We start from the raw sequence: 27102 nt of genomic DNA on the forward strand, positions 1-27102 counted from the left end.
CCTGTGAGTAATTGACCTAGATACACGTACTCCTTTACAGACTCTAGAGGCTGACTGGCCATCCTGAATTCTTGTTCCCTTGCCAGGCTATTGAACATTATCTTTGTCTTCTGCATATTCATCTTCAACCCAATTCTTACACTTTCTCGATTAAGGTCCTCAATCATTTGTTGTAATTCGTCCCCATTGTTCACTTCCCTTCACTTTATTACCTTAAAGGCCCCCAGGGTTGGGCGTATTACCTAAGGGGTGGGCAACAAGTATAAAGTAAATAAATACACAAGGAAAGGATGTTTAAGTACACGTTTGCTCGCAGTTAAATATGGAAGTTATACAGGAAAAATGATAAGGCAAAAGTGGTAGCGTGCGCACGTGGCCGGGCGACTTGGAAGGGATGACCAATGCAAATTGAAATGTGTGCCGGAGGACTGATGTAGGGTGGATGATGAAGTGAGCTGTAAAAAAACTTATGGAATAAGTTACAAACTAGTGATACGACGCCAACAAGCCAGGGTTGATATGCCGGACTCTGCTTCTAACGATGATATACTGGTATTGTATGAATAGCATGAATGAATTAATCTTGTGGCACGATTTTGTACTGATTCTAGGCACTTTATTAGATATTTTTGGTTAGGGCTCCAGATGGCAGATGCATATTCCAGCTTAGAGCGTACGAATGACTCGTAGGCAAGCAGTTCCGGACAATGTCATCTGCAAACCAACGGCTGCTGCGATATTCACTGTTTATCCTCACTCCTCAGTCTTCCCAGTCTAAGAGCTTGAATACTTCTTCTAAGCATGCAGTGAATAGCATTGGAGAGATTGTGTCTCCTTGCCTGACCTCTTTTTTGATAGGTAACTTCCTGCTTATTTCACTCCAAAAACTTAAATCAAAAAGAGATGCACGAACAGTGTCGCAGAAATCTACAGTGGACAACTGCCTCCTTCCCGCGCGCCAAGCAAAGCCGCCACCAGAGGCACGTCCATCTGCGCGCTCTACGCGTATAGCATGACCTAACAAATTTTAGAGTTTCTTCATTATAGGAAATAATATCCATGCTCATTACATTGAGGTTCAGCTGTACAAATAGATTTTTGTTTACTTTTTTTGCATATAATAATCTTTCGTTCCCTGCATCACATAATTCCCCACATCACCAGTTTTTCACAGAATCACATGCTTTTGGGCACAAGGGTTTGGTAGCAGTGGCGCTACTCTCCGGAGTTCTCAGCCTGTGCTCCACAGCTGAAGCATGCTACCTTGAACTCCGAAAAGTCAAAAACCTCTAGGCTGGAAACGGATACCCTCATAAAGCTAATTAGGTCTTGAAGAAAGATGTGCTGCTAAATCCCCTGCTAATTCTTGTGCTGCAAGTGCAACACAAAAGAAACAGGCTTCTATCCCTTACGTTTCTGAATTGAGTGAATCATTATGAAGAATTTTTAAAGATTATGACATCCATGTCTGCCATGTTCCCACAAACAAGCTCAATCATCAGAGCTAATAACTGCATTGAAAAAATACAACTGCCCCAGAAATGGCTACAAAATTCCATGTCAAGATTGCCAGGCAATGATTAAACTGGAAGCATACAGAGATGACCAAAACAGCACAAGAAGTAACGCTCCTTGAATGCCGCGGCTGAGCACCACGAAAAAACAGCGCATGACATCAACTGGAAATGAGTCTCTATAATCACCAAAACAAACAGAATTTCATCAGGGATTCTCTTAGAATCATTGCACATACTAATGTAGATGCCATAAACAGAATGAAAGGCTGATGTTGCTTCAACAACATTACATCCAGTGCATACACAATCGCTGATGCTGTGCATTTTGTTTTGTGATTTGTTTATGTTTGCACACAAGTGCCAAAACATCAAATATTTTATTTTAAATTGGCGAGTGTATATTTTCATTTATGACAGTAAAGAGCTGCGTGACAGTGATCACAATGAACATCAAAAAATAAATTGCCATACTTGTGTAAAGGCAAACTCTGAAGGATTAATGTTTTTCAGATTGCTAGAATTGCAGGCAACTTACAATTTCCTGTAAAAGAATTGATGCCTGTTAGATTTCAGTGCCAGGGGCGCAGCCGGGGGGGGGGTGGGGGGGTTCAACCCCCCCCTCGAAATTTTTTGCGCACCCCCCCCCCCCCCCCCCGGCCCACTTACCCAGCCTTTGTTCTCGTCGCTTCGCGCTGCCATGATTCAAGAAACCGGTGCTACTATCACAATTTCATTCCTGGGCGCTTCTGTTTGGGTTGATAATTTACAGCGAATCATGTCTGCATATGGAAAAAACTGTCACGGTGTTTGTCGAGGCTTTGACACTCTGTGAGGTTTTGGGGGAGAATGTGGCGGCCGCATTCTGCAGCAACAAATGCGGCAGCCGTATTTTGGATGAAGGTGAAAATGCTCGAGGCCCGTTTAGATTTAGGTGCACGTTAAAGACCCCAGGTGGTCGAAATTTCTGGTATACATTTCCGCCGCTTCCTTTCAGGTGCCGGTTAGGCCGTGCTCGCGCAGGATCTGCACGCGAAACGTCTCTTGTTTGCGATTGCGCCCCTACGGAAGGCTGGTAGTTACTGATGTGTTGTTGAATCCCAAACCAGCAATTACGGAAGGCTGGTAGTTGCTGTTGTGTAGTGGAATACCAAACCAGCAATGTACACACGAAGTGGTTGATGCCAACAGTGAAATTCCACCGACTCGCTACTGAATGCACGAAACAGACAGCTGACAAGCATGGATTACTGCTGTGTACAGCGTAACTAAACTCTTGTTGCAGGCGCTGACAGTTCTCGTCAGAGTTCACGCGTCCTGAGAAATTGATTATGGGCACTATGCACTGAACAAGACCGGAGTTCATTCGTGCATCACTAGTACACCAATCAGTCGAGATTCTGTGAGGTACAAGGCCGCTTCCTGTTTGCACCGGCGTAAGTGAAGCAGAAATGAGTTGCACTGTTTGCACCGGCGTAAGTGAAGCAGAAATGAGTTGCACGCACTACTTAAAACGCGTACAGATGCCACATCTATGCTGTGCGGTGAAATATTCTGTACAATTATGAATCTGTTGACGTAAAGGCAAATGACGGCTGCACGCTCGCACACAGCGGAAGACACAGCGGGCCATGCACTTGCCGCCGGATATGCAACCTTCTTGTATGAGGGAGCAGACCGACGAAAGCTTCGAAAAAAAAAAAGCATTACGCGTTTTTGTGCGTATTTCAGTTTTATAGCGCAAAGACGCAGCGAACAAGCTATTACTATGGGAGTAGGTATAGCCTGGTCACACGTGCATTTTCATGTGTATAGCCGTCCTTCACTTGCGAAACGCACTTTGCCCCGACAAGGACAACGCCATCTACGCTTAACGGAGATTAACAATTAATGATGTCCTCTCTGATCGGGCGGGTCGTCTCAATGATGCGTTTTCGAAGACTGGTCCATTCAGTGGCGCGATGAGAGACCGTTGCTCCAAACGCCCACTGTGCCTGTCGTACTTGCTGTATTTTACTGAACTTACTTTACTTTTTACTTAATTTCTGCACAAGAACACGCGAGGGGGGGGGGTCCCATGTCTTTACTTTGATATACATGTATAGAGTCTGCTTAAACTACTGGTACTTATTATCGATCACGTCACGTAGAGGAAAGCAGACGCTTGCCCCCCCCCCCCCAGTCAGGCCGGTGAACCCCCACCCCGAAAAAAATTTCTGGCTACGCCCCTGTTCAGTGCATTTGGTTCCCTACTTTGAAACTATATATAAAAAAAGACTGGTTGTGCATTACACTTGGGGGCACTTTAGAAATGGGTAAACACTGCCAAATGAAGCAGTGGTGTGTTTAGGTGCCTTTTCTGCCTCCTCTTTGAATTTACCCTGCGTGATAATTGGATCAATTCCATGGGTCTCATAAAGGGCAACAGTTGACTTCCAAATGGAGACGATACATGCTCAAAATACGCTAAATAACAAAGGCAGGTTACCTTGGGTAGCACCACCTGTGAACCTTCTGGTGAGCCTCCTGCGCAGACAAGAGCATAGCACTGGCAGCCTCATAGCAGCACAAAGTCCTTCATTTTGAACTGCGCTGAGTGACAATGATCCCGGTAAATGACAGAGAGAGTGCAAACCACGCAAAGGCCTGTGTGGTGTGTTTGCGCAGTTCAAAATGAATGAACGCCAACTGGCCCAGTTCACTCAACATCTTTTGGTTCATCCACATGTTTACATACAGCCTACCAACACGTTATACGAACAAGGCTAATCCATCTGCAAACACTGTTGAATGTGCACTCTTAGTCAGGGCTTCTTAATTTGGCTGCACTGCCCATGCACCACAGCAGAAGTTTAGGGCAAGTATAGTGATTGGAATCTCTGCTTTAGAGCCAACAGCCTGGAAGACATTTTGCAGCAGCTGGCTGCAGTTTTGTAGCACGCACTCACACGTTGGAGTTGTTTTCATTACACGGACAACCATTTAAAAGCAGAAGGAACTCTATGAGTACACACAAGAAACAAAAAAAAATATATATTAGAATGCATTGTGAAGAAGCAACCAATTAAAAGGGATGGGGAAAAAAAGATGCAGTGGCAATTGCAGTACAGGGATAAACAATTTGTTTGTCTTTCGCAATACTCGAGAACTTATCGACTGAAGAGAAAGCCACACCCACATCCTGATGCTTCCCTACATTTTGCTAAAGATAACCAAAAGGTTCACAGAGGAATGTGCAGACTCAGAATGTGGCATAAGACATGTCTAAATTTGTGGATTGTAAGATCTGTATTGTTTACCAAATATTGTCACAGACAAAACCACAAAAGACTTCGGTCGACGCTATAGATCTTTTATGGAGCTGTCCTGGCACCTTCGTCGTCGTCTTCTTCGGGGAGCAACCCAACATGCCTAGCATGGAATTGCACCAAGGTCAAGGTGTCAAGGTCATGGCATTACCCCCCTCCCTAGAAGCATCGTCTCGATGCGGAACATTTATGCACTGGGGGGGCACCAAAGTGATACTGTTAAGGAAGACGTAGATGGTGAGAGAGGTGTAGAGCTTTGCGGTCAGCGGGAGTAGTAGAGCTTCAACCGAGAGACTGTGAACGACATCTGACAGGCATGGGCGTCGAGGATGGCGAGTGGTGCCTTTTCCTTCAGGAATAACCTCGTATGTGACGTCGCTGAGTTGTTGAACGATCCTATAAGGTCCAAAGTAGCAGCACAAAAGTTTCTCCGACCGACCACGCTGGCGGATCAGTGTCCACACCTATACTTCGTCACCAGGTTGATAAGTGACGTCTCAGTGATGAAGATTGTATCGGTCGGCGTCGTTGCGTTATTGGTAGCGGATACACATTCGTGCGAGCTGGCGGGCCTCTTCGGCGCATCGAGCTAATTTGGCAGCATCAGTGACTAAATTAGAACAGTGGGTTGGTAAAAACATTGCATCAAACGTTGTAACAGCTTCCCGGCCATGCACCAAGCGAAAAGGGGTAAAGCTGACAAATGTGGTCTCATGAATGCGTACCCTCGCAGTGCATTTGCCAATTGGCGTGAGAACATGACCGCCGGCTGTACGGAGCTTAGGTCCTGGCCACAGTGTCGTCACCTTGTGAAGTGCAGTAGCCAGTTGTCCGCTCAGAACAGAATAACCGGCACCAGTATCGACATGAGCAGTTACCGGGTAGTTATCTACATAAACGAGTATGCCGGCTGAAACTGGTTTACAGTTTTCGAAGCAAGGTGCCGAAAGTACGCAGTCGTCATCGTTATCGTCGACTTCGACGTCGGGATGTCGCAGAGGAGGATCTTTCAAAGTGCGTTGGACAGTGGCTCCACCCTCGGAAGTCGCTGTTCTTAGTTTCCCCGACTTGAACTAGTGGGCCGGTTGCCCAAAGAAGCGGAGAACGTAGTGTAGCGGCTAGGTGACGCCGATCGTCGAGGAGGTGGTGATCGTCACTGTGGAGACGGAGCTCGGCTCTTGGGCAGGGACTGTTCAAATGGTGGGAACTGTGTGTACGGCGACGAATGTTGACTGGCCAGATATTGCTGGATTTCTCTCAGGCGCTCTCCCTCACGTGGGCGATGAACGCCGGGGTGATATACCTGGAGTCCTATTCGTCGGTAGTAGCAGGCACGGTACAAGTGGCCCGCTTCGCCACAGTGGAAGCAGAGTGGCTGATAGTCAGGTGTGCGCCACACGTCTGACTTTCGCGTATTGATTCGGGGGCTCGTGGACTCGTACATATTTGTTTGTGAAGCTTGACCCTGTAAGTGGCACAGCAGTTCTTCAGAAGAAGGCAGGTTACAGTGGTTCATGGGCTGCGCAGGTAGCCTCACTGCTTGCGCATAAGTCAGTACGGGGGCGGCTTCAGGTCGGGTTTGCACGAATGGCTGTGTTGCCTGGCGGACTTCTTCGCGGACGATATCTGTGAGGGACGTTACAGTTGGCTGAAATCACACTCTCTGTACTCGTTCGAGCTCCTCCCGCACGACACTACGCACAAGCTCTCGAAGCGCATTGGTGTCACAGGGCAACGAGAGAGAAGATGCTGATCCCAGGGTGATTTCGCAAACGTAGACGGAGAAGCATTGCTGAAGGGCTCGCTCCATTGTTGTCGCCTCACTGACGAACTCAGCTACTGTAGCTGGAGGCCTTCGCATTAGTCAGCAAACAGCTGCTCTTTCACTGCACACATCAGCAGGCGGACCTTCTTCGCTTCTGTCATGCCAGGGTCAGCACGCTTGAAAAGCCACGACATGTCCTCTACAAATATGGCTACGCTTTCATTAGGTTTTCGAACCCTACTCTGAAGGGCTTGCTATGCTCGCTCTTTTCTTGCAGGACTGCTGTACGTATCGCGTATCGGCCGTTGAAATTCTTGCCAGGTGGTGATGGATGGCTCGTGGTTAGCGAACCATGTTCGGCAGAGTCCTCTAGGGCGAAGTACACATTCCTTAGCTTTTTCTGTTCATCCCAATCATTAACCTCGGCCACACAATCGAAGTCATCGAGCCAGTCTTCTCTGTCCTCAAAAGGCTCACCATGGAACGGCCATGGCCAGCGTGGCGTGTGGACAACCAGCGATGCAGGAGGCTGTCCTGTATCATATGTCTCCTGTGTCTGGCTTGTGCTTGTGGTCGACATCCTCGGCAGATCTTGAAGGCCTCCGGAATCGGAGGCAGTCTTTAAAGCCGTCGGGTTTTGTGTAGGTTGTCCGCTTCCAGTTCCGGGGGGGTCAGAGTACATAGAGGCATACCCAGCACCTCCACCAGTTTGTCACAGACAAAACCACAACAGACTTCAGTCAACGCTATAGATCTTTTATGGAGCTGTCCTGGCACCTTCATCGTTGTCTTCTTTGGGGACGTTCTGGCGGGCTAGTAGGTTCATAGCTTTTAGACGTTGATATAACTGCGTGAAAAAACGAGGACACACGAAAGAAACACATACGACACTATGAGCACCCACCACACCCACCACGAGCCTTGAAGCAACCAAACGTGCCTAGCATGGAATTGCGCCGAGAGGCTTTCAGTCGTATCAAGGTCGTGGCAATATTGACACGTGTACATGTTTATCTTTCACTGACCACTTTTCACCGGCTAACAAATGTTAAATGTTATTGCGAGGGACAGGACGTGCCTGCATGTATCGAAAGTTTCTTGAACGTTATCGATGCTTCTATTCATTGTCTGTTATCACCGACGCTTACATAATCTGATTGAATGAGTGACGCAAATTGTCTAGTACTTTCTAGAATACACGCGCGCACCAGGGATTACTCTGGAACCTTCAATGACTCATGTATAAAAAAAAGCCGACATGTTTCGCTGCTAATCACATTTTCGACGACCGCCGACTGTGTTCGCCACTATTGTTGTTCTTTGAGTGTAGCCTATTTTTGTGGGCACAAGTTCACCCAATAAAAAGCTAGTTTCGTCATTCACAGTAGTGCTGCTGTTTTCTTTGTCATCACTACGTGACATCTGGTGGAGGTGCTTTTGTGTTCATGCACCGGAAGCCCCCGAAAAGCCGTGATCCAAGCCCGAACCCCGAAGACAGTATCAACATCGTCCCAGAGCATCGAGCTGGCCTCAGGCTACGAAACCAGCCCCCGGAGTAAGAACTTCTTCCTGAGAAGACCAGGAAGTGCACGGCCACGACCATATCAACAATGACAGCACCAGTGCCGCCTACACCGATCGTGTTACAGCTCCCCCGGGAGCCACCGACGTTCCGCGGATCAACATTTGAGGATCCGGAAAGCTGGCTGGAGACGCATGAAAAGGTCTCTGTATTCAACAACTGGAACAGCGACGACAAGCTGCGCCATGTCTTCTTCTGATTGGAAGATGCCGCCAGGACATGGTTCGAGAATCGGGAGTCGACCTTGACAACATGGGACCTGTTCCACCACGGCTTCCTGCAGACCTTTACAAGCATCGGGCACAAGGAACGGGTCGAAGTTCTAGAAGCCTGGGTGCAACTGAACAACGAGAACATCACGATTTCAAGGTCCTCCTCCACACCCGTACCAGGGCCCCGTAACGACGCAGTTTCGTCGTCCACCGCCGCCGCTAGCATGCCCGTCCGTCGCCCAGCGCAGCTACCCGAGAAAGACGGACATTTGGCACGTCCCTGACCACCGCCCGCTCTGCTATCACTGCGGGGAAGCTGGTCATGCCTGCCACCGATGCCCATACCGCGAGATGGGCCTACGAGGGTTCGCCGTCAATGTGCCACATCCACAGCTTGGCGAGCAACCACGTGACATCGCCGACTACCTCACCGGAGCCCAGTGGCAACCACGCCGACCCTCACACTTGCCATCACCAGGACGCTACCTGTCGCCACAGCGCTGACCATACACTGGCCCAGCCTGGGGCCAGTCCATGAGCCTCTATCCAGGAAACTAAAAGCAGAAACCGATGGAGGTACGGTTGCTGTATGACGCAATACCGAAGATCCTCCACCACCGATGACGATTCGCGCATCATCAAATGAGGTATCAGCACACCCCCTGGCAAGAGCCTTGACGACAACACTTCGCCACCGAAAGAAGACCTGCCGACACAACATAGCAGCAGCGGAGCAAGCCGACGCAGCCGTGATCTGACGCCACGACTTAACCGCAATGCTAGACGATGGTCTACCGACCTAGATGTGCGAATCGATGGTCATGTCACTGCTCTTGTCGACGCTAGAGCCGATTATTCCGTCTTCAGTGGCCCGTTCGCCGCCAAGCTGAAGGTGAAGACGGCCTGGCAAGGACCCGATATCCAGACAGCGGGAGGCCACCTTATAATGCTGGCTGGAATCTGCACAGCGCAAGTCACGGTTAACAATCGCACTTACCCGGCGAGCTTTGTAATCATGCAGCACTGCTCCAGGGACGTCATCCTAGGCATGGACTTTCTGAACCAACATAGTGCAGTCATCGACTTAAGGTCCAAGTCGATAATGCTTTCAATGCACAAAGCGATACTGCCGGATACAAACATCAGTTACCATGCCTTGAAAGTGCTTGAAGAACAAGTCACCGTTTCGCCTTGCTCAAGCGTAATGATATCCGTTGGTACCGAAGTGTCTGCAGACATGGAAGACGTCGTCGAGGGCGATCATCAATTACTATTTGACCGTTAGATTTGCGTCGCTAGAGCCATAGCTGAGCTACGTGAAGGAAAAGCAAGAGTGTTGCTCACAAACTTCAGCCACAAATACAAGCACATTAACAGAGGCACCGTGGTCGCCTACATCGGTGAAATAGTACAAGCCAGCAGTGCTTTCGCCTTCACCGACTCTAGAGAACCTGCAACGACGACTGTACGTAGTACCTGAACCAGCTTTTGACGTAAATGAGAACCTTCCCAGGCATAAGAAATAACAGCTAAAAGCCCTGCTCTTCCAATACAAGGACTGCTTCTTGTCGTTATCAAATATTTGACAAAGCCCTGTCGCCAAGCACCACATGACTTCTACAGCCGATCGAACCACCTCGCTGACCGTTCCAGCAGATCTGGATGGACTTACTGGGGCCTTTTCCGACGTCGACGTCTGGGAATAAATAGATCATCGTAGCTACGAACTACCTCACCCGCTATGCCGAAACAAAAGCCTTGCCCAAAGGCAATGCCGCCGAGGTAGCCAGATTCTTCGTTGAGAACATCCTCCTGCGTCATGGTGCGCCCAGAAGTCCTCATCACCAACAGAGGTACGGCCTTTACGGCAGATCGAACTCAAGCCATCTTGCGATACAGCCAGACAAGCCATTGCCGGACCACCGCCTACCACCCACAGACGAATGGTTTCACCGAGCTCCTAAATAAGACCATCGCCAACATGCTGGCAATGTACGTCGACATCGAACACAAGTTGTGGGATGCCATCCTTCCGTACGTGACCTTCGCATACAATTCGGCCGTGCAAGAAACGACGCACATGGCGCCGTTCAACCTGGTTTATGGAAGGAACCCGGCAACGACACTTGATGCCATGCTACCGGACGTCATCGACGAAGAAAATCTCGACGTTGCCACCTATTTGCAGCGTGCCGAGGAAGGTCGACAGCTCGCCCGCCTGCACATCAAGAACCAGCAGAGGACGGACAACCGGCATAACAATCTTCGACGACGCTACGTCGAATACTAGCCTAACAACCATGTTTGGGTCTGGACTCCGATACGCCGACGAGGACTTAGCGAGAAACTCTTACGTCGCTACTTCAGACCCTATAAGATCATTCGGCGTATTGGCGCACTGGAATATGAGGTCGTGCCGTCCACGACCTCATATTCCAGTGCGCCAATACGTCGAATGATCTTATAGAGTCTAAATGACCCTAAATGACTTCCGTGGTCATTATTGTTACTGCAGTGCTGATGAGCTCTGTCATTGAGACACTGTCCCATTTGTCCAATATAAATTTTATTCCAGCTCAGCGGTATCTGATAGATAACGTTGAACGTGCAGTCAGTAAAAACGACCTTTATGATTGGTGGTGCACAAGAGCTTTTTGAGAATTTTCATACGATTACATACCAAGGGAAGCTTGCATGGGGCACTGAATTTCTATTACAGCGGTGCCGCGCTGTAATAAGAAAGTATCCGGCGGGCCAGGAGGACATTCCCCTCGCGAAAAGGTAAAAAGGTATAAAAGAGCGCGACCGAGAGACCCCCGGGCCTCTCTGATCTCGCTGCACCTACCTGCCCATACGGATATACCCGCTGCAACCCGTGAGTGACCTCGTTCGCGTGACTACCACACGCGACGAGGCAAGCCTCTTTTATTACTTATTATACAGAGCGGACTTCCCTCTGCAAGTGTGTTTTATTGCCCATAGCAATAAACGTTGTTGCATTGACTCGCTTGTCGCCTTATTCGCCCGAACCCTACGTAGCTGCGATTATACGCGCTACGGGTTGGGGAAGACCCCCACAAGCGCAACACTAAGCAAAAGCCTGTAAACAAGTTTTACGTGCTGCTGACATTGTAAAAATTCTTGAACTATCATTTTTACATGAAAATACCTGCTGAATAACAGCCTTTCGAAAATAGACTACCTAGAAACATCTTGATGACTCCTACTTGGTTCATATCTAGAACTGAGGTTGAACAGCGAGAATAAAACAAGGACATGAAGAAACAAATACCACAGACAGGCGCTGACCGTGAACTGGAAGCTTGTTTTCCAGCCATTTTATACCTTTCCCAGCATAAGCATGCGTAGACCAGTCACATATACATAGCAACAAAAAAGCTATTTCTTTTTTCGACAAAGCTAGAAAGGAAGCGCTTACACATTTATCTCCTTCCTTTCAAATATGATATGCCTCTATTAATTTCCATTTTCCTCTTACTTCTTCCTTTCCCTATGAATTTTGTATTTTCAAACATGGGAGTGCATACACACGTGTTATAGTAATGTCCCGCTAAATGACTTCCGTAGTCATTAATGTTACTGCAGTGCTGATGAGCTCTGTCATTGAAACACTGTCCCATTTGTCCAATATAAATTTTATTCCAGCTCAGCGGTATCTGATAGATAACGTTGAACGTGCAGTCAGTAAAAACGACCTTTATGATTGGTGGTGCACAAGAGCTTTTTGAGCATTTTCATACGATTGCATACCAAGGGAAGCTTGCATGGGGCACTGAAAAGTAAATTAACATTACGTCTATTGGAAACTTTCTTTAGATTGTGTGACAACTTGTGCAAGTACGGCACCATGTGCACTGGTCTCTTGTCTTTATTCTTTTCTTTGTGTGCTGGTTCGAAACTTAGGTTTTCCGCAAGGCTTTCCAAAAACTAAGGAACGAATTTCTTTTTAGATTTGTCAACAACTGGCACTTGTGCTGCTTTTAAGCAAATCCCAAAACTATTAACGCTTCGCTTCGAATTTATTTGGCAGAAATTAATATTCACCTTGACATTGCTTTGAACAAATAATTGATATTCGCACAAGCCAGTTTTGGACCAATTTAATGAGAAAAGGACAGCAGATCTACAGTGAGACGAGATGTTGCTGAGAAGTCAAGTGCTCACCACTCCTGTAACTAAAGACCTCTACACCGATGTCAAGGACAGTAAGAGGGAAGCAGTGTCATGGAGGAACATGATTGGCTGACAAAGGGGCGAGCCTTGGCGTTTGTGTGTGTGCTACTGCATATTCTGCGATGTAGCTCCATGCTATGCTGCTAAGTTGTTTTGGGGCAATGGCTTACACAAATAGCTTGAGATTGTCATTGGCATGCATACAAGTTCCATGGAGGTTTTGGCAATCATCTTTGCAATTCAGTGGTCAATGATCATGGTAATTTTTGGCAAAAGTAGTTAAAATGTGTCAGTAGTTAAATGCCAGTATCAACTGCCAAGTGTTATCTTTAGTTACAACTTTGGGTTTCATTATTGAAAGGGGTGCTGAACGACCCCTCGGGCATACGACCTTTGACTGCCGATAACTCCGCTTCTGTCGAACGCATTGAAGTACTTTTTATGGCATGTTGTCTATCTTAACCTGAAATGCATTTCTTGACTCCTATAAAACGTGGAACTGTCAAATGTTATGAAGAATTACTGCTATGTAAAGCACAAAGTTCTTTTGAGGATTTGAGGAGCTCCTTTGATACAGCACGGAAGGATCCATTGTTGCGCACCCACACCTGGAACAAGGAAAGGTGCCTGGCCGTGCACCTGGAGAGCTATGGAAGCTGCACCACCTGGAGGCAGCGGCAGCTGTGACTGCAGGTCATCGGGGCTCCACTGGATCAGGCTGCGCTCAGACTCTGCAAGGACATTGTGAAAGAATGCCTCGTACTTGCACAGAATATTCAGAAAATCACTTGTTGCCGTGCATGTTTGAACCAAATGTACCACCTAAAATTACATTGGCTACTGATGCATGCATGAGGCATAGCTGTAGTGGCGGGTATATTTATTAATTTATTTACCTGAACATTACTAGTAAAGCCATTCATGGCATTGTTTTGAGGGTGCCACAAAGCATCATAATATGGGTCCGTGAAATTGTGGCCAAACCACATCTGCCAGTAACTAAGTCTGCACATTACTCATTAACAAGAAAAAATGAATGCAGTGTCGGACCACAGTTGCATCACATTGACCCGCTTGTTATGTCGCAGCAGTTCCTCTTGAGCTCCTTGCTTCGAGATTTCATCTGGACAGCGGCGTGCCATTGCTATGCCGTAGCAATGGTTCTTGCAGCATCGGTGCTGGTGAAGTATTATTTGTGTTTTCATAACAGCCACCACACATCTCGATTGGTTGCTGCTTTTAGTTTTCTGAATAAGGGCTAATGAACAGGCTGGGCCTGTGTACAGTCAGCATTAGTATAGCCACTGAATTAAGACGCATTGCTTACGGGGCTCGTCAAAGCTCCGGCACAAGGTTGTAAGCTCAGCTATGGTGCGTCGGTCCTTTGCCAGCAGCATTTGAAAGGGATCATCGTCAATACCTTTGAAGATGTGTTTAATCTTCTCGTGCTCGGTCATGGATAAATTCAGGCGATTACACAAGTCTATGAGGTCTTCTATGCAGCTCATAAAATTTTTGCCTAGCTGTTGCACACATCCACGGAGGAGCTTGTTCGGCACGGAGCTTGCACACGGCGGGGCAGTCGAACACGTTATTGAATCTTCTTGGAGGCTGCGATGATCTATCTCACCGATGCCACCAGTTATTGGATCTGGCAGGCGTTGGTTGTGGGAGTTGGGGGACGTTGAGGCGGACTTGGGGGAGTTAAGGAGGGATTTATTTACATTATTTACAATGCTAATATACAAAATAATGAACAGTGATCGACGGCCGGCAGCAAATCAGATGCTGCGACCCGTGGCAAGAAGAGGAATCATCTTCCTCTCCTCGATTTGTCGCTCTTTTAACCCCTTCAGTCTCTCGGAATTCCTTGAAGTCCATTGAGGTCCCTCGGGGTCCCATCATTTTCTGCCAATCGTCGAGCCAGCTCCGGTGTCGTCATTTTCCTCCCCTGGTATTGGCCCGTGCAAGTGCCATCATATTCGGCCAATGGGGACGCTCCGAGGGCTGCATTGTCCGATGGTTGATTTGCCTCCGGCGTTGCCTCCTCGCCTGGAAGCACTCGGCTGAAGGAGACGGGATGTTCTCGGAACGACCCTCCAGTGCGGCAAAACTACTTTGCTCTCGACCAAGGCCTCCCTACCTGGAACTGTGCCCATCTCCCGTTGCACTTTCGGGAAGTGTCAACCAGGATGAGAGGCAATAGCTTGACGTGAGGCGCAGGAGGGGGGGGGGGGGTGTCGCCAACCTGTCTGACGGGTCCAGGCGTGGTTGATGCACCTCGGCGCACCATAATTGGAATGCGACGGCCTTTTGAGGTGGTGGGGAAACTTGAGTGATTCTGGGAAATGGTCCGTATCTAACAGCTCCTCCTCCCCCCGGAAGTTCGGAATGGCCGGGGAACTCAATTCGCTGGCAATGAAGAACTCTGATGAAGCCTCTAGTACACTGGCGACGAGCCTCGTGTGACGAATTTCTGGATCCTGGGCCCTGGAGACCGTACGTCAAACAAACGAAACAACATAGCGCTGCACCACGTGCAAGTGCAGGCTTTTCACCCCTAACTCGCCAGGCTATTACTCTATCAAAATCAACTATGTGCTTTTCTTTTCTTTACCCAATTTTGATACAGCAGTTCCAACCACCTTTCCAAGCAGCATTCCATATCTCCTCGAATGCTGACAAGCCCAGAATGCTATTGTCGTCACAAAAGAATCGTGAGGAAATGGAACAGCCAATGGAAACAACCATTTTAATCATAAGCAAGCGGAGTTTTGACGCTACGAGGATTACTGCCAGCTCACAATGCAATTACATACCTCGTTATTCAAAGGTAGGAAGGTAACACGTAGAACCAAACAAAATTCCATAAATAACCAATGCTTCAGAACATCTTAGGCAGCCTCACTTCACGAACAGCCTGTTCATAAACTGTCACGATGGGCGACTTTTCGCACGTACTGACGACAATGAGCAGCCTCGCCAACCTAAGGATGCATAATTAAATCGCTCGAATTTTGCGGACACTATTCTCAATGCCTTCTTTGCGTCTCCAGCAGACGCTTTCTAACGCTTAGTCAGGTTTCTTCCTTTCGTCCACCCAGGACATATCTCTTAAGTGAACAACAAAATTAAACTTGCGTAATTTACGCACTCATAAGAACCTTTAAAAGAAACTGCGTCTGCTATTAACTAATTGTATGCCCGCTTAATAGAAAACTCAGAACACTGCCGCCCTCAACACACACGAGCGACCCAGTCACAAAAGGTCTGGTTCCTTCTGTCCGGACAGGACACGTGTTAAGTGGTATCGTACCAACGCTTCTCAATGCAAATTATGCACTTACGGAAAACTAACGTGCTTAACCTTAAAAGAAAGAAACTTATACTGTTAACCAGATAGCGAGCGAATATGTTCGCTCCATGCTGAACACCAATGAATAGCCATTTGCGTCTATGGTCACATGAACGGTGGTGCGTTCGAACGATCGTGTTTGTCCATTCCGGTGACCTACTCCCAAGCCTCGCAAGATGGTCTCGCAGAAAGTGTGTCCACACCAAAGAGGCCAAAGAAGAAGACCCTGCTCCATTGTGCGCCCGAGTAACCCTGCCGTAAGGTGGCGTTAGCAGCGCAACACTCACGCCATCTCTCGTTATATGCTGCAATATATATAATATGATCATACGGAGTTCTGGAGATTTTTGTGAATGTGTTTTGCATGCTTGGACAACATCAACGCGGATACATTGATCGCCATTGTATGACCGTCTCACGTACAAAGGTATAATACCAGGACGATAGCAGGCAAGTGATGTAACATTCATAAGGCCAACTGTTTGACAAGTGAAACCAACAATGGACGTTAGAGCGATAGGCCTAGCGTGTTGCAATCGCCGAAGCCTGACTGGTGTCGCCATACTGGCACCACCGGAGTGCGTGCAGCATTTGTGCGTGAATGGCTTATGCGCGATTGCATATGAAAACGCATTCTTTGAACCTTGAATCAAAAGACAGCCCACTTTGGCGTCAGTATGTCCAAACAACGTCACCTTGCAACGAAAAAGCTAGACGCCACAACGGAAGGAGACTCTGGCATGGTATAGTGCGGAAACTGTGAAGGCTGGACCCACTTGGAGGACGGAGGACTCCCCTTTCTCTACTATAGAAGAGGCTGAGGGGAAGAAATACACATGCAAGTTCTGTGCCAAGATATCTGCGCTTAACACCACAATAGCATTGCAGGGAAAAAAAAATGAGGGAAAAGTTTAACCTGCTGGTGGAAACAATTAAAGTACCAGTGGGCAACATCAGAAGCCACAAATAAAGCAGTAAATACAAAGACTCACTCATGAGCTCAACACAGAATGTGCTTAACATGAAGAACTCATAGAAAAAGTGACGGCTCTCCAAGACTGCGATGAAAATCCCAAACTCATACATTGCCACCAGGCCGATGACGATGGCACTATTGTACCCAAAGACCTAGGTCCTGGAGACGTGCATCGCGTTCGAGAAGCAAGACGTGCCCTGCATCGGCTCCGGGCGAAATCTTCTTTTCGTGCGAACCACACGCCCTAGTGCCTCACCTCATATGCCAAACGCTTCCTAAAGGTGAGCACCTTTCAACCGTTACAGTCATTGTTGCATTCTAACCTTTTTTCGGACCGTATCGACGTCGGAAAGTCTGCTCCTTGCCAGCCGCCACGCTGGGTCTTGCCTCACTAGAGGCTAGGCCTAGCTATCACCGGAGGCGCACCCAAGAGCCCCAAGAGCTATAGCACCAAGAGCCATGGATGTGCAATCGCAGGGCGAAGACTTCGACCCGACAACGTTCAGAGCAAGTGAGTGGACCATGATACTCCGCACGTACAAGGGTGGAAAACCAAGTCCAGAAACGCTAGTTGCACCTCCTCATGGAGCCCCTGTTCGAGATAAGCCTGCCGCGTCCGCGGTCGGTACTGCGGCCGACGCTACCCCTGCAACGTTCAAGCCGACATACCGCGCTCAACAACAACAGCTGCGCGTGACGCACGCAGTCGCACTGCGAAGTAAGCAACTTGCTTCCCTCCCTCCAGACACTATAAGGGTAGTTTTCCCACGAAGAGGAGGCCTTGCTTTGAACGGAACCATGGCTCATGCAAGCTATACAAGTCACCGCCGCTGACCGGGACCTAGGAGAGTTTCACCTCCGGATGCACCCTACGAACAACACCTTCATGGTCGCTACACCTCACGAGTCAACGGCCCTTCACCTCGTCCAACTCAAGGAAGTGGTCTTCCAAGAGACCAGCTACCCTGTCGCCGCCTACATCGCACCGCCGCCCGCTGCTGCGCACGGAGTCACCTCGCAAGCCTACTGGGCGGAAACACCGGAACAGATGCTACGGGACCTCCAGACCCGCAACCCGGAAGCTGATATCATCGCAGCCCACAGAATGGGTAGGACCCTCTCCATATTGATCACATTTGCGCACGGGCCAGTCCCTCACACCATACGTTATATGAGTGTAGTGTATATATGCACGCCGTACAAGAGAAGTCCAGACGCATGCACAAACTGTCGTCGACCGGGAAACAGATACGATGTGTGCCCTCACCCTAAGAGTGGTCTCTGCCCGTGGTGCGGGGACAAGCATGAACCGCAAGATCTTCCCTCCTGCATCCCGATCTGCATTCTCTGTGGGGCGCAGCATCTCACGGGCACCGGCTCGTGCAAGGCAAGAAATGCCACCAACAAAAGACGCAGCCCACCGCCCCAGAAGACAAAGTGCCCTACCAAGAAAGACTTTCCCCCACTTAGCACGACCCTCCCGTCTACCTCTACATGGGCTTCCAAGGCTGCCAAGACGAACATCACGACCTCCCAGGACCCGGAAGTGAAGGCTCTGCGGGAAGAAGTAAAGCAGCTCAGGGCAGCCCTTTCTACCTCCACCCCTGCTCTACCTCCCACTCCACCAACCCCATCTTCTTCATCCACCCCGTCGAACCAACCTCCTCAGAAAAAGAGGAGGCCTGATAAGAGCCCAGCCCAATCTATAGACCTGGAAGCCAAATTTAAGGATCTTGCCCAAAACCTAGAAGCCAACTTCACAGAGCGCATTACTGCGCAGGTCACTGCACAGTGTCAGACTATGATTGAAGCTACCATTACCCGTATAATGGATACGGTCATACCTAGCATCATGACCAAAGTAGAGGAGCGTTTAGCTCAGCTTATACCTGGACTCTCAACGGCTTCTCCTCCCGCAGTCCCACCTTCCACACCCCTCCTTCGTCCCGCCACCCTTCAACATGGCTCATCCGAGGGGCCATAATTCTTTACAAATTATTCAATGGAATTGCAGCGACCCTCTGCAACAGATTATCGCCAATTCTTTGTCCCCACCAGACATTATCGCTATCCAGGACGGCAATGTTTGCAGGCAACTGCCAGGATACGCTGTTATCTCATCGGACTCCACTCATCTTCCTCGGGTGGTTAAATACGTCTGTAACTCCTTGCATTACGCGGTGCACGACATTACCTCCCCTATTGCTCACACATTCATCGAAATTTTGCCCCCCACCCCTGCACAATCTCCCCTGTTCATTCTTAACTGCTATCTTCTCCCGCGACAGCCTATTCACCTACTCCCGTCCACTCCTCAAATCCGTAACCCAAATGGCCGGATAAAACTCCATACTGGTTGCCGGCGACTTTAATTGCGCTCACATGGACTGGGGCATTCGACGCACCAACCACAGAGGCACGGTTTTATACAATGAAACACTGGTGCTCCACCTGACCATCTTTAATGATTTCAGCCTACCTACGCGGATTGGTAACAGCATTACTGCCGATACTAGCCCAGACCTCACGCTTGGTAGAAACTTGGCCCATCTACAGTGGGAAAGAACGCAAGCCACACTAGGTAGCAACCACCACCTAATTCGCATAGCAGTAAACTATCGCCAACCTGAGCGCAAATTTACCGCTAGGCACACTAATTGGTACCAGCTCCGTAAATTTAGGCAAGCGCAGAAAGCACAGGCCCCCTTCGGCCTAGACACCTTGACTACTCAGTTACAGAAGGACATTCGCCAACATACCCAAACGCTCGATACTACTCCAAACAACATTGTTATCGACAATAAGCTCGCCCACCTCCTTGAAGCTCAAGACAATATAACGCAAAGGTGGAAAACTCAAAAGCACAACAGGAAACTAAAACTCAAACTCACCCAGCTTCAATCCCAAATAGAACACCATAGTGTCACTCTCTGCAAAGCTAACTGGGCTCAGGTTTGTGACGGCCTCCGCGGCAATCTCTCCACAACCTGCGCTTGGCACCTGTTACGCCACATGCTAGATCCCACGCAATCTAAAACTCAGACGCGCCTTAGCATTCACCGCCTAACTCATAACCATCGGCAGGACACCGACGCCTTCCTCGCGCAGGTGAAATGCACTTATACCACCCCAGGTCTTCCTTGCAAACATCCCGAGTACACGGGCTCACCCCAACCACAGCTTGATGCCCCTATTACAGAGTCAGAATTTCACGCAACCCTATTGAAAATGCGCAATACCGCACCCGGGGAAGATCAAATTACGAATGCTGCCATCCAAAATCTTGATGATGCCTCCATATCTCACCTAGTCACTTACTTTAACGAGTGCTGGGAAGCAGGTACCCTCCCTGCCTCCTGGAAGCATGGAAAAATCATATTTATCTCAAAACCCCACAAGCCCATCACCCTAGAGAACATCCGCCCCATTTCTCTTACATCCTGTCTCGGCAAGGCCTTCGCGCACATAATCCTTGCCCGACTAACAACGTACATGGAAGAGAATCACCTTTTCCCCTACAGTATGGTGGGCTTTCGTGCGCATCTATCTGCGCAGGATGCCCTACTCCAAAATACGCACGACGTGCTTGATGATCTCACTAAAGCTATTCTGGCAGTTGACCTCACTAAGGCATTTGACAGAATTCGACACGCTGCCATCTTACGGGAACAGCAGGCACTATAGGTAGGCCCTAAAACCTACAACTACGTTTGCGCCTTCCTCTCTGGCCGCACTGCGTCCTTGCACATTGATCAGCTCAGCACACCCCCTTAACACTCGGCGAGTTCGGAAACCCTCAAGGCGCGGTTCTCTCCCCACTTCTATTTAATATTTCTCTCATCCCCTTAGCCCAGAAACTCAATGTCATCCCACACCTAAAGCATACCCTGTACGCTGATGATATTACCATATGGACCACTCATGGCTCTGACGGGGAAATTGAGGAAACTCTACAATTAGCAGCCGACACCATCTCCACTCACGCATCATCTATCGGGCTCGAGTGTTCCCGCTCTAAGTCCGCGCTCCTCCTAATTAGACCAAAATCTGCCGCTAACTCGCCCGTCTAAATCACTTTACAAGGATCCCCTATCCCCCTCAGTCCCACCCTGCGCATCCTTGGACTCTTCCTGCAAGATTCTGGATGCAATGAACATACGCTTAAAACACTCAAGACCTCCACGCAATCAGTGTTGCAGCTTCTACGCCGCGTATCTTCCCTGCACAAGGGTTTAGACGAAGCAGACAACATGAAAGTTGTACATGCTTTTACGCTTAGACGCATTCTGTATGCCACCCCATATCTCAAGCTGCACCGCACCGAAACCGAGTGCGTGAACGCCATGATCCTCCTTGCAACTAAGGGAGCCCTAAACCTACCCAGGGTTCGTACAGGTTTCCAAGGCAAAAATTCAAGGATATTCCAGGACTTTCCAGGACCTGTCACAGCTTTTTCAAGGGAAATGTATATCACAATTAAAATAAAATGTATAGCCTTGATAACTTCTCAAGATCACAACACAAAATGAATGCTTAGAACGGTGGCTGAGATTTCTCCAGTATGGGCTGGGTAAAGTCCACCAAAAATATTCAAAACATTCAGCATAGGGTTATTGTGCTAAAATAAAAAGAAATAAATGTATATCCCAATGATGTTAGTATTGTGTAGCCTTGATCACTTTGCAAGTTCACAACAATGCCGAAGAAAAAAAAGTTTACAAAACACAATGAATGCTACCAACAGCCACTCTGACTTCTCCAGTATTAACTGGGCAAGTTTACCGAACATTTTCATACCATCCAGTGTAGTCTTCCAACACATCCATTATATTATAAAAATAGATGTACAGTATATTGGAATTTTGTAAAACATGTCTTGTCTTGATCGTTTCTCAAGTACGCAATATTAAATTTAACACAACAAACACTCACAACTGCTCTCAGGCTTCTGCAGTATTAGCTGGGTTGGTTCATCAAACATTTCCAAAACATTCAGCATAAGGTTATTGCACTTATTTTATCATAAATAATATTATAACAGACCTCCACCCGAAGGCACAAAGGCACTGAGCATCAGTGGTAAAGTTGCTCCACTAAAGCTCTCTTTAGCTTCATCTCACGAGCAAGAGGGAAAGTGGGAAAAGGCAGACCGACGGGCGAGGAGTGAAACGAACGATAGGGTGAGGAAAGCAGCATAAACACTGCCAGCCGAGCCAGCACCCAAGCGCGGCACGCATCTCTCACTCCGTTCACGGTTTGACGCGGTGAAGCCTTTTATTTTTTTCCCGTAGTTCTGCAAAACGGAACCGTGTGTGCTCGTGCCGGCGTATTGTTTCTGAAATGGGGACTATGTCGGATCGATGCCGATCTACCACAGAAAGGAGGTCGCAATATCAGAGTGCATTGCTCATGAAATTCAAGGATTTTCAAGGAAGCAAAAAAATTCCAGGACTCTCAAGGGCCTTGAAAATGCACTTTTCAATTTCAAGGGTTTTCAAGGATTTCAAGGACCTGTACGCACCCTGCTACCCCGCAGCACTAGCACAGCCAAACTTCTTGCACTAGGCATGCATAACACGCTTCCTGAACTAGTTGAGGCGCACCTTCAGACGCAGTACTTAAGACTCGCCACAAGCGCCACTGGCCGCCATATCCTCGCCTCCCTTTGCATCAACATACCCGCTAATCAGTCAATCCTTATAGCCATTCCTCGACACATCCATACCCCCCTCGTAGTTAAACCCCTTCCTCGAAACGTCCATCCCCAGCATCACATCTCTCGCCACGTAGCTCGCGCAAATGCCCTCCACAAATATTACGGACAAGCCGAGAATGCCATTTGGGTAGACGCCGTATGTACAACGCATGAAGCTGTAGCAGTTGCTAGCAACCCAACCCAGCCCCGACCACTAACTCACCATCTTCCTTCGGGCTCTACACCTGAGGAGGCAGAGGAGACCGCCATCGCCTTAGCCCTTGCACATTCGGATGCTGAATACATCTTTAGTGATTCCAAGACTGCTCTGTCCAACTTTGCCAGAGGCAGGATTCACACCCCTGCCTGGCACTTGTTGAACACCCCCACCCAGAATTTACCAGGCAGGGTAGAGCTCCGGTGGGTGCCGGCTCACTCTGGGAAGCCTGGAAACGAGGCTGCCGATAAATTGGCCCGAGGTTTGATTTGCCGGGCTCAGGACCACCTCGATCTGGGCTTCTCGAGGGAGCGGGCGCGCAGCTTTGCAAAGCTCACGCAAGTATCCCGTTTGGATCGTCGGACTTACCCTCCTCCCCCCACCCCCAACAGATCCTCTGGAGACGCCTCCAGACCCGCTCTCTCCCATCCCCTCAGCTGCTATCCCACTACTGTGGCACCTCCCCTACATACTCCTTATGCGGCGACCCTCACGCCACACTCTCCCACATCCTTTTTGGCTGCCCTGCTGATCCTCCCCCGCAGGGACAGCCTGCCATCTCAAGCTGGGAGGACTGGGAGGTCCTGCTCTTGTCTATGGACCCGACATCGCAGCTTGCTGCAGTGGCTCGGGCCGCCGATGTCATGAGCAAAAGGAACATGACCGTCTCGACGTAGTGTGGGACCGTGCGATGGTCCAGGGACTGAAAGGAGTCCAAACTCACTTGCTACAAATAAAGTTTTTCTGTCTGTCTGTCTAGATCCTCAATCAACAGAATTTCTTCCCCCCCGCCCCCTCCAGCCTAGAACAAATCTAAGCGAAAAAAAAAAAAAGCAAGCTCCCCTACATAAAATGGAGAGCCTGAGGAGAAAAATGAAGCAGGCCTGTGGCTCAAGGTGGGAAATAACCGCACTGTGTGACCTTCGAAAACAAACTGATTCGATAATCAAGAAATTGAACCGTCTAAAAGGCCTCGTGAGGCTTATAGCGCGTGAAAAGACAAGGACGAAGGGAGAGGTGACAAACACAGGCACTAACTTGCAACAATATTTATTTCGAGAAAAGGACCCACACATATATACAACTTTTTTGCATACATCGTCATACATGCACCGGTTACAAAAATACCTTACACACCATGTAAACGGCACATGTATGATGATGTTTGCGAAAAAGTTGTATATATGTGTGGGTCCTTTTCTCGAAATAAATATTGTTGCAAGTTAGCGCCTGTGTTTGTCACCTCTCCCTTCGTCCTTGTCTTTTCCCGTGCTATAAGCCTCACGATGTCATACAAACAAGCACAAATCACTGCATTACAGCACTAAAAGGCCTAGTATAGCACCTATCCCGACATTTGTACAACCTTATTCAGTAGGTCGCACACTGTGGAAAACACGCACAGTCCAAACAACCTACTCAACGGACACACTAACCAGTGGCGTACCAACTATGTCTCGAGTGGGGGGGCAAACTGCAGACAATGGGACTATCTCTCTCTCTCTCTCTCTTTATATATATATATATATATATATATATATATATATATATATAATTATTACAATGAGTGAAAAAGCCTGGATATGCATCTGTCACGCATTTTTGTATTTAACAGACATAGACCTATTCTCAATCACACGTGGTGAACCATGGGGGTCTGAAAAATTATTGGAATTAGCATTTATTTCTTGACACTCTACAATCTATATGCGATGCAGGGACAAAAGGCATCGAGTGCCCAGAGGTCCCTGATCCAGCCCAGGATAACACAGCACACATAAAAAAATGCACATTTGTTGCACACAGTTTTACTAATTCAAAGAATTTTACTTGGTGTTTAAGACTACAGCAAAAATCGCTAGTTAAGATAATAGTATTGTCGAGGTTATACTGAGCAAAGTACAATCAACATAAATTGCTCTCAATACTCAAAAGAAGAAAGACAGACAGCAAATATGTGCGTGGCGCATTACAACCCGATTTCCAGCGAAGCTGGTTTTATTGCGATAGCAATTATTTGGACACTCAAAGCGGATTTTTGCCGTCGGCGTCACCGTGAGGTTCTGTATGACGTCAACGGCGATCAAATCGTCGCTGCGCGCCGTATGCTGTATGTGCGAGTGAAAGCGCACGAGGGATGCGCGCTTTCACGAGGAGCGAACGCACGGCGGAGAGCAAATGCATATTCTGCGCCATGCTCTCTGAAGGGCTGCAGAATTAAGCATCTCTTTCCTCCTTTACAATCACCATATATATAGAGCAAACACGACTTCTTCTGTCGCGCGAAATGTCGTGGGGGGACAGGAAGGGAGGCGACGTTTAGCTGCAGCACCAAATGCGTAATTAAATAAAAACGTTGCGAGGCGAGAAGGTGGTAAAGACTTCCGACGCTGCTCGACGAGTGTCCCATTTTGATCTTGTCGAAAACCTTCAAGCCGCCCCCAAAGGCACCGGCAACAGTCACCAATGCCGCGTGCGTTCGATGCAAACACGGGCAAAATGCCGACAGCATCGACAATAGTTCTGCGTGTTGCCAGTACTGCTGCATGCCCAAGTTTATACAGCTGATAAAACTACTATCCTTACTCCGTATAGCTCTCAACTAATTTGCTATAGCAATTGATGCTTTGCCTTTCGTGTGAAACTGCGACATTTTTTTCGAATAGTTGCACTAAATGTATCAGTTTCCTGTAATTATATCGCATACTGTAAGAACTTGCCCGTATAAGACTGTTCCGTTTGAAACCTTGTCTCCATGTAAAGCTTTGGAAGCACTTCTTGTCGGAAATTTTTAAAAAGCCAGTGATTCATCAACACTCATCTAACTACTTCACCAGAAAATTCTATGATGTCCTCCCTCCCAGCTAATTTTTGCTACATTTGATATCGGTTGAGTTCACAGTTCCCCCAAGGCAGTAGGACAAATTCTGCTTTGTTCATAAAACACATTCATAAAGCTCCGGATTGCTTGCTTGCGTAATTTACTGCAATATGACAGTCTTCTGTCTCTGAAGTTTACTTACATTGAACCCATACCACGCCCTTTATTTTCGCCAAATATAAACAGTGTTTTGTATAGATCACCGAGGACATCACTCAAACCAACAAGGAACGCCTTTTGATGCATGAAAATAGGGGGAGAAAACGACGACTCAGTAATTAATTGCAACGCTTGTAACTACACCAGGAACGTAAAAATTTTGTCGCACTTACCATGACCCCTCTTCCCTTTCCACGAAATATAAATCTGTTGTAATGAACAGCTACGTTGGTACAATGAGAAGCATAGCTGAAAGCGGCAATATCACACGCTCTAGCACTTGAATAAGATTTTTTTTAGAAAGACTCTGTTTGACCCAACCTCATTTACCTTCGCACAGAGAGCTTTCATAGTGTACGATCAATTTTCGCTAAGCTTTGCCTTGGTGGCATTTGCAGTTCTGTCAGGGCAGTGGGCTCAATTGTGCCCCGCATGTTAGACAGGCTCATAACACACTATAGAGTGCCTGCATACATAATTTATTCAGAAAGCCCCAATTACCGTCTATTTTGAACTTTACCTACACATCAAACATTGCCTGTTCCTCAAAGTCACAGAACATTAAGAAGCTGCTTCTTTTAGTTCAGTGAGGACACCAGGCGAACCCAATATATCCCGCATGAAAAAGTAAAAAGAAAAAAAAAAAAGACGGGGTTCAACAATTATTCGTAACACTTTTAAATAAGCCAGAAACGTTAAACCTTCATGACACATTTAACTTAAAATCCTGCCTGTCCTGTCAAAGTATAAAATATCTGAAATGCAGAGTTCTCTTGAAACATTGGGAAACCCAGCTAATAACAACAGTGTGATACATTCGAATACTTGCTTACAGTTTCTTTAAAGCTGCATTTGATCAACGTGCATTTGCCATCGCACATAAACTTGGCGTATTGTTACCCTATATTCGCTAAATTTGACCTCAGTAGTTGTAACTTGTAACTATGACAGTGCAGCCATCTATTCTATTGGAAAATGCGATTTTAACCCACTTATTTGGAACATTGTCTACATATTGCCCATACCATGCCCTTAACTTTCCCCAGATATAAACAAGATACCTTGTTTAGCTCACTGAGGACACCAGAGAAACAACCTATATGCATCCCATATGAATCACGAGAACACATTGGAAAATGAGGGTTCAGTAATTATCGGCAACACTTGCATTTAAAGCAGGAAAGTGGAACGCAATATGCTTAAAATTCTCCATATTTTTATGAACCAGAAGAAAGGGAACCGAG

The 27102-nt window shown here is 47.8% G+C and overlaps 1 protein-coding gene across 1 annotated transcript in view; it reads right to left on the reverse strand.

Moving 5' to 3' along the window:
• LOC119459367 (trafficking protein particle complex subunit 9-like) overlaps nt 1–27102 on the reverse strand; it is a gene marked incomplete at its 5' end in the record, with an annotated part of 439675 nt that overhangs the window by 149066 nt on the left and 263507 nt on the right. The window contains 2 exons of the mRNA XM_049671685.1: nt 4003–4040; nt 13184–13306. Coding sequence (XP_049527642.1) covers nt 4003–4040; nt 13184–13306 — 161 coding nt within the window. The remainder of the gene's footprint in view (nt 1–4002; nt 4041–13183; nt 13307–27102) is intronic.

Source organism: Dermacentor silvarum, chromosome 7 (assembly GCF_013339745.2).
Source record: "Dermacentor silvarum isolate Dsil-2018 chromosome 7, BIME_Dsil_1.4, whole genome shotgun sequence".
Lineage (NCBI taxonomy): Eukaryota > Metazoa > Arthropoda > Arachnida > Ixodida > Ixodidae > Dermacentor > Dermacentor silvarum.